Source organism: Grosmannia clavigera (genome assembly GCF_000143105.1).
Source record: "Grosmannia clavigera kw1407 unplaced genomic scaffold GCSC_167, whole genome shotgun sequence".
Classification (NCBI taxonomy): domain Eukaryota; kingdom Fungi; phylum Ascomycota; class Sordariomycetes; order Ophiostomatales; family Ophiostomataceae; genus Leptographium; species Leptographium clavigerum.
The window spans coordinates 162,721-175,294 of NW_014040772.1; the positions used below are offsets into that span (position 1 = coordinate 162,721).

Genomic DNA, 12,574 nt, shown 5'->3' on the forward strand with positions numbered 1-12,574 from the left:
GTGCACTCCGTAAAAGACGCTGGCCTGTGCTGTGCAATTTGGTAAAACTGCCCGCAGCTGTCGGACCGTTGGTGATTTCCGAGGCTGCCGTGAGCTGCTTGCTTTCTGGAGCCATGACACAACGAAGCATTTCTACAAGCATCCACAGATCAGGCCAACACCAACCGTTTCAACTCCTTCTGTCGCATGGAAGTTTCGTGAGGATGAATAACCGGCTGACTGGTAATGGGCAGCTGCCCCACTGTAATGACTCGCATAACCCCGCTGAAGGGCAATTTACCCGGACATCAGGCGAGTACAAAAAGCATCATCACCAAGTCTTGACCGGCTCGCCGCCTGCACCCGTCCCGACATCCCAACCCTCCTGCTCCCTGTCCTGCCTGCCATGGCTGACGACGCTCCCTTCAGCTTCCTGCCGCTCGGCGCCATCATCCAGCGCTTCGACGTCGACGGCACCAACATCGTCCAGGGCTTCCCCACTTCCGAACTGTATGCCTCCCACAACGCGCCCTACTTTGGCGAGACGATCGGCCGCGTGGCCAACCGGATCAGCGGCGCCCAGCTACACAACATCAACGGCAGCGCCGACTGTCCGCTGACCGCCAACGACGGGCCCAACGCTCTGCACGGCGGCCCTGCTGGCTGGGGCAAGAAGACCTGGACCGGACCTTCGCCCGTGGGCGTGCACACACTCTTCCCTGGCTTGGCCCCGCTGACCGAGGGCGGCGAGTCGGTGCGGTTCACCCTCGACAGCCCCGACGGCGACGAGGGCTACCCCGGCAACGTCCTTGCCTCCGTCACATACACGGCCGGACGTCAAGCTGAAGACGACAAACGGATCACCGTACTGGTCATCGACTATGAGGCCGAGCTGGTCGGCAATGCAGACGAGACCGTCATTAACATGACCAATCACTCGTGAGTGTGTTTTTGTTCTGATCTGCTGTTCTGCTGTTCTGCTGCTATTGCAGTTGATTCGGCTTCTATTCATTTGATCCCCTTCTGATTCGCCATCTCTGGCACCTGTACAGCTATTTCAACCTCTCTGGCACCACATCCATTGAGGGCACCGTTGTCGAGCTCGCCACCAACAGCTACCTGCCTGTCGACAGCACCGGCATCCCCACCGGAGGACCCGTTCCTTTCGCAACAGTGCCGCCAGCACACACCTCTTTCGTCTTCGGCGCCACGGCTCCTGACATTGACGACTGCCTCGTGGTCAACGAGGAGCCCTCATCGGTGCCTATCGATACGCGCAGCTCGCCGCTGGTCCGTTTCCTCACCGCCCACCACCCTCAGTCCGGCGTCCACCTGGAGGTCTGGAGCACCGAGCCGGCCTTCCAGCTCTACACTGCCGGCTATGTCGACTTGCCCCCTCTCGGCGGTCTGCCAGCTCGCGGTCAGCGCTGCGGCTTTTGCGTCGAGCCCAGCCGCTATGTCAATGCCGCCAACGTCGACGCCTGGCGCTCGATGGTCCTGCTCAAGCGCGGGGCCAAGTATGGCGCTCGCATCGTCTATCGGGCCTGGAAGGATGCGCAGAAAGAAGGCTGAGCTCATCTGCGATAGAATCAATGCACATCCATACGCTGCACATCAGTCCTCTTCCTCTTTCGGATCCTCCTCGCTTGGCTTCTCCTGTTTCCGGTACAGCGTCGCCAGAAAATCGCTCGTGCTCGCCTCGTCGATGCCCTTGTCGTCACGTTGTCGCAGGAACCGCGGGAACCGAAGGCTGAGCCCTCGCTCGTCGCTGACCAGCCCAATTGCCGCCGTGTATGTTGGGCTGAGCGTGATGTCTGCAAATGCCATCTCCCATACCTCCTGCGGCTCGAACCAGATATCCGGTGCTGGACCGCTGTAGTCTACAAAGCTCGGCTTCTGTGTGCGCGTGTTGCTTTTGGCCTTCTTCTCGGCCTTCTCACCATTCCCATCTTCCTCGTCGTCATTGTCGTCGCTGTCGCTGTCGCTCTCGTCTGCTTCTTCCACGCTGTAGAAAGCCCGGTTCGCTTTGTAGAACGCGTCCGTAAAGCCAGACATACACTTCGTCACTGCCTCTAGTGACCCCGTTTCCTCATTGCGCACCGCCATCAGAATGGGTGACCACCACTTGGCCTTGCGTCCCATTCCGTGCCACGCTGCCACCGGAATCAGGTCCAGCGTCTCGTGTGTCGACCCGTAGTCCTTCTTCACCTTCAGCCAGGAGTCCAGTCGCCGGTCCGGCTCGTACGTTGCCAGCAGTGCCTTGCGTCTGCCACCCGTCTTTGTCTCCACATCGGTCTCGTCGTCGTTCGCGTCAGCTCCGTTGGTTTTCCTGACAATTCCTTTACCCTTTTTCTTTTTGGCTTTTGCAACAACTGGAACCACTACTCTGGCAACTTCTGCACTCCCCTCGCTGGCCGGTAGGTTGTCCAGAATCTTGACCATAATGCCCTCACACTTGATATCGGTGGCACGCTTGAAAAAGGCCGAGATCGCATCGCCGTCCTCCGAGGTCGCATCCATGCTCTCGACGCAGCGGAAGTGGTGTGGCATCTCAACAAAGAGCGAGCGCAGCAGCTCGCGCCGCTCACGGAAGGGCCGATCTAGCAGCGGCTGTCCGTTGAGCAGCATCAGGTCAAACGCAAACAGACACACATCCACCGTGATGCTGCCGACAGCCACGTCTTTGCGCGCCCTATTTGCCAGCGTCTGGAAGCTGCGCAGCGCTCCTGTCTGTCGGTCCACTGCCACCACCTCTCCCTCCAGGATGAAGCTGCCGACGCCTGCGCCACGGATCTGCGGCACCAGCGAAACCAGATCCGGATACTTGTCCGTCATCCGCTCCAGGTGTCGTGAAAAGATCGACACTCGTCCAGCCGTGTCGCAGTGCACCTGTGCCCGCTGTCCGTCGTACTTGAACTCGCACGCAAATGGTCGCCCCTGCAGTCGAGCCAGCATCTCGCCCAGGTGCCGCGTGATCGCTCCCAACATCGGCCGAAGCGGCACGTGCAGCTCCAATCCACAACGCTGCAACAGTGCCTCTGATATCCCCATCTCCAACATCGCCTCCACCAGGTCGTCGTAATTCGGCCGTCGCGCAAAGCACGCCTTTACGATCTCCTCTGACCGTCCGTGCACTTCAGCCAGCTCCTCCTTTTTCAGCCTTGTCAATTCTGCAACACTGCGTGTCGAAAACTCCGCTCCGGGTGGCCGTGACAGCAGAAAGGCTCGCGACAGCGCAATCAGCATCGTTGTCTTGACCGCTCCGATGCGCAAATGCTGGCACAGAGTCCGCACAATGAAGCGGCTCTCGTCACCACCCCGTGCATCCTGCAACAGTCGGTCGACGATCCGTTGTTTCGCCTCCACGCTGCCCGGGCCTTGGCTGTCGGTCACTTTGCAGAGCGCCTGGTACACGCCCTGGATCGTCAACGGCCGAGGCCGCCGTAATGTAAACGCCTGCTTCTTTTTGGCCTCGTATGCCACATCACCAGGATCGCCGTGCTTGTGAAACAGGGTCCTTAGGCTACGTCCGTCCAGGCCACAGACCTGTTTGAGCGCTTTGGAGATTGCCGACCCGCCCAGCCCCAGCTCTCGAGACACATACGGGGGGCTGATCGAATTGGTGGCTAACCACACAGCTGGCAAAAGGCTCCCCGGGTCTCCCTCAATCAGCAGCCGCAGGCAGTTGACCAGTGTATCCACAATCTTGATCCGGCTCTGCGTTCCACTGACCAGCACGAAACATCGCGTCAGCAGGGCATATGGTGCGCCACCACCCTCAGCTGCCCAACTCTGTTGCAGCTTTGCTGTGTATTTTGCCGGCTCAAATACCAGCGGACTTTGGTCGAGGGGAAGGCTGGCTGTCATCTCGTCCTCGACCGTGCTCACAGATTGCAGAGAGAGCGTGCCGTTCTTCGGCAGCTGTGTAACTGTTGTTGCATTGCCATTATCCTTCAGTGGTGCAAAATGGCTGGACTTAACAGAAGAGTCCATATTTGGCGGTTTCACCGGTTCTCCTAGCTCTCCTAGCTCTCCATCTTCCAGGGATGCAATCGACAAGACAGGTAGAACTTGCTGCTGCTGCTGCTGCTGCTGTCGCTGATCCTCTTCATCCCACTGAGCCTGAAGCTTCCTGGCGAACTCTTCATCTGAGATTAGAGTGGATCCTTGTGACGTAGTGGCCGTGACATCGCCATCTTCGACCACCTGTGGTGTCACTGAGCCGCTTGACCCGCCATTTTGCTTCTGCTTTGAGAAGAAATATTCAAGGCCCCGAGGCTGGGAGCTTCTTGCGTTCTCATTCAGCTTCCGCTTTTTAGCTGGGCTCGGCATCTTCTGCGAAACGCCGTGTGAACCCGGTCATGTTGAGCTGGGGTAGCGTCACAACAAGCGCTGATGGCCGTCATTTTCAGGTCATTAGAGAGCAACGTCAACACCGGAACAAGTGTGGCGCTATGTGGCGCAGCTTCGATGAGCTGCCATCACGTGCCTCACTGGGCTAGACATTCCCGCGCTAAACCGTTTCAAGCCCTGGCAATTCACAAAAAAAGGATATCGCCAAAAATGTGCCCCGCCACATTGAAAAAAACTCAAAGATCCGAGCCGGAACGACGCATCTCCCTCCCACGAAGCCCACCCACACCGCGACGCACATCCTCCTTGCGCTGCCCAACATGAGCGGCGAAGACCCGTCAGAGCGCCCGGAGGCCATCTCCGCCATCATCAATGGGCTGGAGCGGTACAACCCCGAGGCCGTCGTTCACCTGGAGGCATACCTGGCACAACAATGCGAGGAGCGGTTCTGCGACTGCAATGCGAACCGGACTCTCCTGAAGCTGTACGTGTTCTCCTCCCGTTATTAGGCTATCTGATTCTGGTTTCCTCTGCCACTATTTTAATGATGACTTAAAAAACGTTTCCTATTACCTGACCTCTCATGAAGTCAACTGTTGAACTCTCTGATCTATGGCTTGTGTTTTGTTTTTTGTGTCCAAAGTGAGAAGAATGATGGAGGAGCTAGAATGCTAAATCTCCTCTACGCCCCCCAGGTACCAGCTCAACCCGGACCGGATCAAGGATGAGGTCATCACCAACATCCTCGTCAAGGCCATGACCCAGTTTCCCTCGCCGCAGTTCAGCTTGGGCCTGCACCTGCTAGGCCCGACCGCCGCCTCCACCACTGCTGCTGCTGCTTCGTCCACCTCTGGCGCCTCTGAATTGGCCGAGGCCGTGTCCAAGCTGCGCGCGCTCAACAACCTGCTCGAGGGCGCCCAGTACGCCCGCTTCTGGGCCACGCTCGACTCCGACGACCTGTACGCTGACCTGACCACCGACATTGATGGCTTTGAGGAGATTGTCCGCGTGCGCATCGCCCAGCTCATCAGCCACGCCTTCCGCGAGATCCAGCTAAGCCTACTGGAGCAGTGGCTTGGCCTGAACGAGGATGCTGTCCGCAAATTCGTCACCGGCACCTGCGGCTGGAAGGTCGAAGGTACCTCAGCTATCATCCCCAAAAACCCCGAGAACGAGGCGAAGAAGTCAGAGATCCGCGAGGACGTGAACATCGACATGTTTGCCCGGGTCATTCGGAGGTCTTGGGAAGAGGCGGCATAGAGAAATACAAGCGAAAACAAAACCACTAGGATGAGGGTGCAGCTTCTTTCATGTCAGGGAGTCATGTGGTAGTGCTGGCGTTATTCGAATTCTTTAGTTTATAACAAAAGAAATGGGCTTCCTTGTTCATATGGCGAATTGAAAGCCATGATGACCGTCAATAAGGTGCTTCCTTCTATGCTGAAATCGTGTTTTGCTTGTAGAGCCAGAGGACGCGTCTCCTCATTTGCGGCTGATGCATAGGCTACAAACCCTACAGATACAGTACAGTTTGGTAGAAAGTCCCCGCATAAAGTTCACTTCGTTGACATCGTGGCCGCGGTGTTGTCTAAAATCATTGATTTAGATAGAGCCTAGATGCTCGTGTAGAATTAATTGGGCCTTGCCCTGACCTCACTGCGCTATAGCAGTGTGCCGATATCTCAAACAGAACTGAGGGAGCCCAAATGTACCTAATGCTCCGTTGACGAGTCCCTGCACCTTGTGCACTGAGCTTCCTCGTTCTATAGGTGTTACGAAGACTCCTGGCCAGAATACAAAGTCTGTTCACTCTCGGACAACTGCAACCTTGGTAGTGCAACTCGCTCTTGCAACCTGCTCCTCTCAGACAAAACAGAGGTTTAGGCGACCACAAACGTACTCTCATCCCACCCGTAAATTGTTCGCAGCCGCCGTGCAAAGATAAGAATCATGTGGCCTTCGATCTTGAACCGAAGCGGCTGATGAACGGTGAGCGGCTTCTTTGCCAGCATGGTATCCGGAGGATAAAATGTGTAGACTGAGCCCAACTTGAGCAAGACCGAAAATCCCATATCTCCCATGGCAGCTTCAAACGCCGACCAGGTTACAGACCCCTGCGAGACCGACTTGGCAAAAAACGTAGCAAAAACCTGTGCTGTCGAGGCGCTTACTTGGAAGGTCTGCGGGGGGGATGCCGGCACCACAGTGGTGGCCACGTCCTTGCGCGGCGCGAATTCAAAGGAAGACTGATCTGTTGGCGTCGTCTGATTTTGTTCCTGCTGCTCCGAGAGGAACTTCTGGGCGTCTGGATCTGCAAGAGGGGGGGTTGGCGGAGTGGCCTTGCCACCCTGCGTCAGCTTGATCTTGGTCATCTCAAATTGTTGCTGTAGTCCTGATAGGCAGTCCTCGACAAGGACTTGATACAGAATGCCTATATTCATACCGGCCTTCTCAATCACAAACTTGTCAAGTAACTGCAGGGCTCCTTCGGCCATACCGGGCACCAAAAGGTTATCGACGAGAGCAGCGAATTCGCTCAGGTCAACTTGGTTCTTGAGCAAATTCAGTTTAGTCTGCAGCTCCTGCATCCGAGAGACAAACGTCTGCCCCTTGTTGCGAGAGAAGGACGGCATTGGGATGACATTGGAGAGATCCTGAGAAAATTCGATGATGACGGCCAGATCGCCAAGGGAGTCGACTTCGCTCTCTTCCAGCTTCTCTCGCTCCAGGGGATGAACCTTGTGCAAATTACTCAGCTTCTTCATCCAGTCGGCTGCTTTGGACACACTGGTGTCGGGGAGACAGAGGCTGATAAGGTACTGAAGCTGTGGGTTGTCTCGTGTCAGGCTGGCCGTGTTCCCTTTCACGACAATGCGTGCATTACCGGCCTTGTCATACGCGCCGGAAATCCTCTTAAACCACTTGACACCGGAGCATCTCTGAACTTGGCGCTTGAGAGTGGTCTGGACGCGCCCGTATTCTAGATAGCAGGCATTCGAGAGCTCCTGGAGAACGATTGTCCGCAACACCTTGTCTTGTCCACCTATGCTGAGCAATGTGAGAAGATGGGCAATGTACGTCCAGATGGCAGTGCCTTGGACAGCGTTGTGGACCACGTCAAACACGGAGCCGCTGATATACTTGTCGGTGTGAAAAGGCATTGTGCGGCCCTTCTCGTCGGCGATGAGCTCGGGCTGACTAACGAATTGCAAGTTGACCGCATGCTTTAGGACGACTGGCTCCACAGAGAGAAGGCCGAGGTAGTCTTCGAAATCAGTCATCTGGTCGTGTGCGTAGGCTAGAAGATCCGAAAAGCTGATATATGCAGGCGCCTCGAGGATAGTGAGCTTGGATAGTGCCTGAGTCACGGATTTGGCCATCTTCTTCGACCGATTCTTCTGGCCATGGGCCCAAGCACCCTCATCCAGTATATCTTCCACAAGGATGTTAAACGACTTTAAGAGGCACTGTTGTCTGATCAGGATCAGCTCGCCAGTCGCCTGAGGAACCGCGACGCGTGCCTTAAGAGCAGGCGTAATTTTGTTCAAAACCTCCCCCTTTTCGCGTGCGATTTCAAACGACTCGCCGTACTTTTCGTCGTCCATGAAAAATGTGATGCAATTGCGGAAACGAGTCGCATGCCGCAAATTTTTCGTGCGCATCATCAGTTCGATGAAGTCCAAATCACCCTGACCGCCGCGGACTCCTGCTTGAAGTTGTTCAATGAGCGACTTGTTTGCTCGGTGCCGCAGATGGTCTAGCAGGAAGTCCGAGCCCGATTCTGCAATGTCCCTGAGGTTTATCTCAGGTACGAACTTGTACACATCTCCCAAAGACCTATCCAGTGGGTGTGCGAGCACACCTCCGTCGACTAAACCGGCTTTGAGGCATTTAGCTCGCGTGGCGCTGTCAAAAGAATGCCACACCTTCTCAATAGCGGTCCCGTGCAGCGCATATTTCCGGCGGAGATCTTTGTGAAGATCTCTCACTACTTCTGCAAGTGACGGCTCGTTCATCTTGGCTCGTAAGCGTTGTGAATGGTGGGTGACTAGCGTTTGTTTTTAGCAAGTTAGGAGAGGGGCGGTAATGAGGGGGCGGGGTAGAAAAACCGTTGAATTTCCAACTAACGCGTTGGCCGAATATTTATACGACATCTGCATAAAGGCATGTGGCTCCTACATGCATATGTGCTTCCAGCACGTTCTTTGATGGGATCCCTTATTGATTCCTTCTCGTGCAGACAGACTTGAATTGTTATGAAACTATTTCCACACTGGACAGACCATTATCTAATATAAAGAGTAAACGAGATTCAACAACTGACATACGCACATGCAAACTATGCAAACAACTGCCCAGAGCCATCTAGCTAGATCTCAGGAGTATGGTTTCTGGGCCCAGACAACATTACATTTGTAGTAAAGACGGATCTTCAGGCTGCGTAGCTCGCGACGCATGTGAGCGCAATAGACAGTAATTTCTTCTGGTGACCAACCAATCGTACTCGCCATGAAGCCCATGAAACCCTCAGGATCGTTTTCCCAGGCAGCTCGAATAAACAAGCCAACTTCTTTCAGCTTTGGGTCTTCTGGCCATTCGGAGCAAGGGACCTAGCAAGTTGTCAGTCAAGTAAATCAGAGCAACGGAAAAAGAATTGCAAACCTTCATTGGGTGCTCTTGAATGTTAATGAAGCCCGCCTCTTTGAGGCCTTTCTGCTGCACATTATCGCTAATTATCGTGAAAGAGGCCGTTGAGCCAAGCTTCTTTGCACCCTCTCGAAAGATGTAACCCCACTGGCTGGCAGCAGCCTTGTCGGTCAAGGAACCATCATCAGACTCAAAGAAGCCATTGAAGTCAAAGGTTTCGAACCAGCCACCTGGCTTCAATGCTTCGAAGGCATTCTTAAATAAGGCCGTCCAGTCCGTTACGGAGCCTATCAACCAACGTCCGTAGATAAAGTCGATTGACTCTCGCGCAAATGTCCACGGCTGGGTAAAATCTTCGATCTCGCTATGCATTTATCAGCCATGCGCCGCAATAAAAGCCAGAATCAAGGCACTGCTCATACAAGCTAACGTTCGGCGGGACCCATGAGGGCTGAATAGGAGATAAATCGGTACCGGTTACCGTGGCGTCAGGGTGTAAGTCGGCAAAGTCACTAAGCCACCGTGTCAGCCGTTATTGACGTACGTTTACACTTGGAGATTGTTGATGGGCTTCCTTACATAGCCCATACTCCCGTTCCAGTTCCAATGTCCAGTACGCGCTTGATTGTACGTTAGCCATATATATGCAAGAACAAGATACAGTGGACAACTCACCTCTATGTTGTCTGGCAAGGGAGCGAGATGGAGTTTTCCGTCCAACATCAGCAAGAACGCATGGTGGCTAGATATTAATAAAAAAGGCCACAGAAGTAGGATAGCTTTAGGCGTACTAGATGTCCAGTGCATTTTGCTGATTCGCGTCATTTGCACCCCTTGATTCAAGTTAGTGCATATCGATGTCGGCACTGCTGTTCTCAAAGCTTACCAGTACTTGTTGGTTGCGATGCTATCGCTGTGATATGTCCGGCCGTTGACTGTCCGGTATCTCAGGATAGATGATGTGATGGAAGAGGTAGAGGTAGCCGCATCATCGCCTTGCGCCGAGTCATTGTCCTATGCAACATATTAGGCAACCGTACACACGCGACCATAGATGCCCACGTTCTTGCGAGGACAGCGTCGAAGTTGGGGCAATCAGAGCAAGTCTCACATCGTCCCACGGCTGGGCAGTCCAATAGTGGCCGGGGTAAACCTCGACGTCTTCCGAGGTTGGCAATACAGAACCTTCCGGTGCAGGAGTGGGGACCACAGGGCTAGTGGCAGATGAAGGTTGCCCTAACGTCTTTTTGGCTTCTGCCATCTGTTCGCCTAACTTAGATGTGAGCGCCGCGAATCAAGTAAACGATGATACGGAGTATATTCAAATTAAAAGAGAGGGAAAAACGGTGACGGATAAGTGTGCAAAAGGTGGCTGGACGATTGTAATGAAAGAGGGGTACGTGTGATATTTCGGCACTACATACGGAGTATTCTACTTGATTTGATCCACGAGGCAAGCTGAAATGTGACGTGTTATGACCAAGGCGCAAATAAGCACAAATCACACCGTACAATGTAATATTTCTACTCCGTACCAGAAGCACATTGCACTTAGCAGCCGCCTGCACTTTCAGTAATCTAGAGCAAGCTCTAGATGTTTACAGCAGACGTCGCCGAAAATTACGTTTAGTTCCTATTTGTCAAGGTTAAAGGAGGCTATACGTAGCGGTCATATAACGTGATGCACTGTGAGGAGCAGGAGGCTGAATAGGGTCTAGTGTAGGCGAGAGAGTGTTGTGTACTAAGGAAGAAATAGATACATCGCGACCCTTCTGGGGATCCGTATTAATACTAGTGCCAGGCCCCGCTTTTGTGCCTTCTAACCAATCACAGGCCCGTACGGCCAAGTGGGGCGGAAGGGCCACAGTGTGGCGGATTCCAATGCTTGACACTATTCTTTACATGCAGGTAGCGGTGCCTCTGCGCCCTCCGAAGTATAGCCTGTACGCCGTAAGTTTCTCTTCGGGTAGGCGTTCCCGGGCCAGTTGCACATTTGCAGAAGGCAACTATCATGTCTGCTCGTATCTGTCATACATATCTTACTATTCCGTACGGAGTGATTTACTGTCTGCGGCGCAGACCACAAAGTAGGGGGTAGTGGATCCTAGACGGAATATTTCGGAGACTTAATTGGCACCGAAATTCGCCCCTAAAGAAAGGAGTACTCGTACTCCGCACTCTGCATCTTACTCCGTACTAGGCCGTAGCGGACGCTGGCTCGTGATCCCGCGCGGGATACTAAGCCCTATCCAGTAAGGATCATGCTTGCTGCCCCCTTTTTATCGGTTTATATTTACGTTAGAAATCATTGATTACGTACAGAGTACGGTGAGGCCATTCTCGGAAGTGTAACCTGTCCTGTAATCGCACGTGGTCTAGAAGTCAATGCCGCGCTGTAAAGTGGAAGGATGCTATTTTATAGGACTGCTAAAAGGGGAATTTCGTTTACATTTTACCACTCCGCATATCGTCCAAGAACTTAGTAATTCTGTGTTGGTAACAAGACTCTGTACTATGTAAGATAGAACGAACATTCGGAGTAAGCTAAGCTTCTTATGTGCAAACATTTACGGAGTACTCCGTATTAGGAATAGTAGTTTCGCACGGACCAACACAAGGCTGAGCTTCAGCGGCCGCACAATGTAAAAAATACTCCGTAAAAAGATGGAAAACGTGCTGAGCCAAGATTGTTGTATTCCTGAAAACAGGCTGCCTTGTATAAATGGTGGTCCGTGCACCACCGCGCAACAAAGTTGGAGCTCTCCGGAAATCTAGATGCGGTCCAAATCATTACCAATTCAGACATAAAACTGCTACGGAGTACTACATAGTAGGAAGTAGCCACACACGTCTGTGCCTGAAGACCCATATGCGACAATGCTACGTGCAAACGGATGGTGGGTCCAATCGGAAGAGTCCCTCAATTCTCGGGTCTTCTGGTGCCATTTTGTGTATTCTGTCTTTACAAGCTCCCTGACTGGACAGCGATAAAATAATGTAAGCATAGTCGGGGAGCCGAAAATCGGCAAGGCCGGTCATTCCAATATCACTGCAGAGTACAGAGCAGATTTGGCTCTACAAAGTTCAACAACACGAAATCTTCCGATCTTCCCCCAGTTCACCCCTGCGCCCCGACATTTGGTTATATTACAGATAGAGTGGTCAGAAAAAGCCACACGGGACCAGGCGGCTGATAATCTTAAAGGAAAAAAGGCAGCTGGGTGCAGGTGTCGTCGAATTTTCTCGTCATCTTTTATTTAGGCAGAGGTTCACAGACTGATAAGAGAACAGGACTAACGGAAACTATGCTGGTACCGAAGCTATCACAGCGAGCTAGATTTTAAAGCCGAATAAGGTCTTACGTGGTGCATCACTCCTTTGCAGCGGGCGTACACAAATCAGACGGCGACAAGAACGACAAGAACGACAAGACTTTAGTGAAGATGGTACTCAAGTACATGGCATCAATGTTCCACGTATTGATACGGCATTGAGCAACGCACTGGCCTCTATCACACAGACGCTGTAAGATAACTACTGTCATAAAACAACCATAAGCAAGGCCGTCTTCACGCGGCTGCTATTTGAGCTGGAT

The 12,574-nt window shown here is 53.3% G+C and overlaps 5 protein-coding genes across 5 annotated transcripts; 2 read left to right on the forward strand and 3 right to left on the reverse strand.

The window, feature by feature from the left end:
* Window positions 1–385: 385 nt before the first annotated feature.
* Window positions 386–1,551, forward strand: CMQ_6314 (aldose 1-epimerase; the record flags this gene model as incomplete). The annotated part of the gene is made up of 2 exons (XM_014315379.1): window positions 386–918; window positions 1,032–1,551. The coding sequence occupies 2 exons, from the start codon at window positions 386–388 to the stop codon at window positions 1,549–1,551; spliced, it is 1,053 nt and encodes a 350-aa protein (XP_014170854.1).
* Window positions 1,552–1,593: 42 nt separating this feature from the next.
* Window positions 1,594–4,311, reverse strand: CMQ_6279 (DNA ligase; the record flags this gene model as incomplete). Its single annotated transcript, XM_014315344.1, has 1 exon — window positions 1,594–4,311. The coding sequence occupies one exon, from the start codon at window positions 4,309–4,311 to the stop codon at window positions 1,594–1,596; it is 2,718 nt and encodes a 905-aa protein (XP_014170819.1).
* A 341-nt stretch (window positions 4,312–4,652) lies between these two features.
* On the forward strand, window positions 4,653–5,592 carry CMQ_6140 (eukaryotic translation initiation factor 3 subunit; the record flags this gene model as incomplete). Its single annotated transcript, XM_014315205.1, has 2 exons — window positions 4,653–4,816; window positions 5,028–5,592. 2 exons carry the CDS (start codon window positions 4,653–4,655, stop codon window positions 5,590–5,592), a joined length of 729 nt encoding a protein of 242 aa, XP_014170680.1.
* A 620-nt stretch (window positions 5,593–6,212) lies between these two features.
* Window positions 6,213–8,348, reverse strand: CMQ_6312 (ipa protein; the record flags this gene model as incomplete). The annotated part of the gene is made up of 1 exon (XM_014315377.1): window positions 6,213–8,348. One exon carries the CDS (start codon window positions 8,346–8,348, stop codon window positions 6,213–6,215), a length of 2,136 nt encoding a protein of 711 aa, XP_014170852.1.
* A 360-nt stretch (window positions 8,349–8,708) lies between these two features.
* Window positions 8,709–10,240, reverse strand: CMQ_6382 (uncharacterized protein; the record flags this gene model as incomplete). Its single annotated transcript, XM_014315447.1, has 5 exons — window positions 8,709–8,942; window positions 8,995–9,343; window positions 9,402–9,491; window positions 9,866–9,993; window positions 10,091–10,240. The coding sequence occupies 5 exons, from the start codon at window positions 10,238–10,240 to the stop codon at window positions 8,709–8,711; spliced, it is 951 nt and encodes a 316-aa protein (XP_014170922.1).
* Between the last annotated feature and the right edge of the window lie 2,334 nt (window positions 10,241–12,574).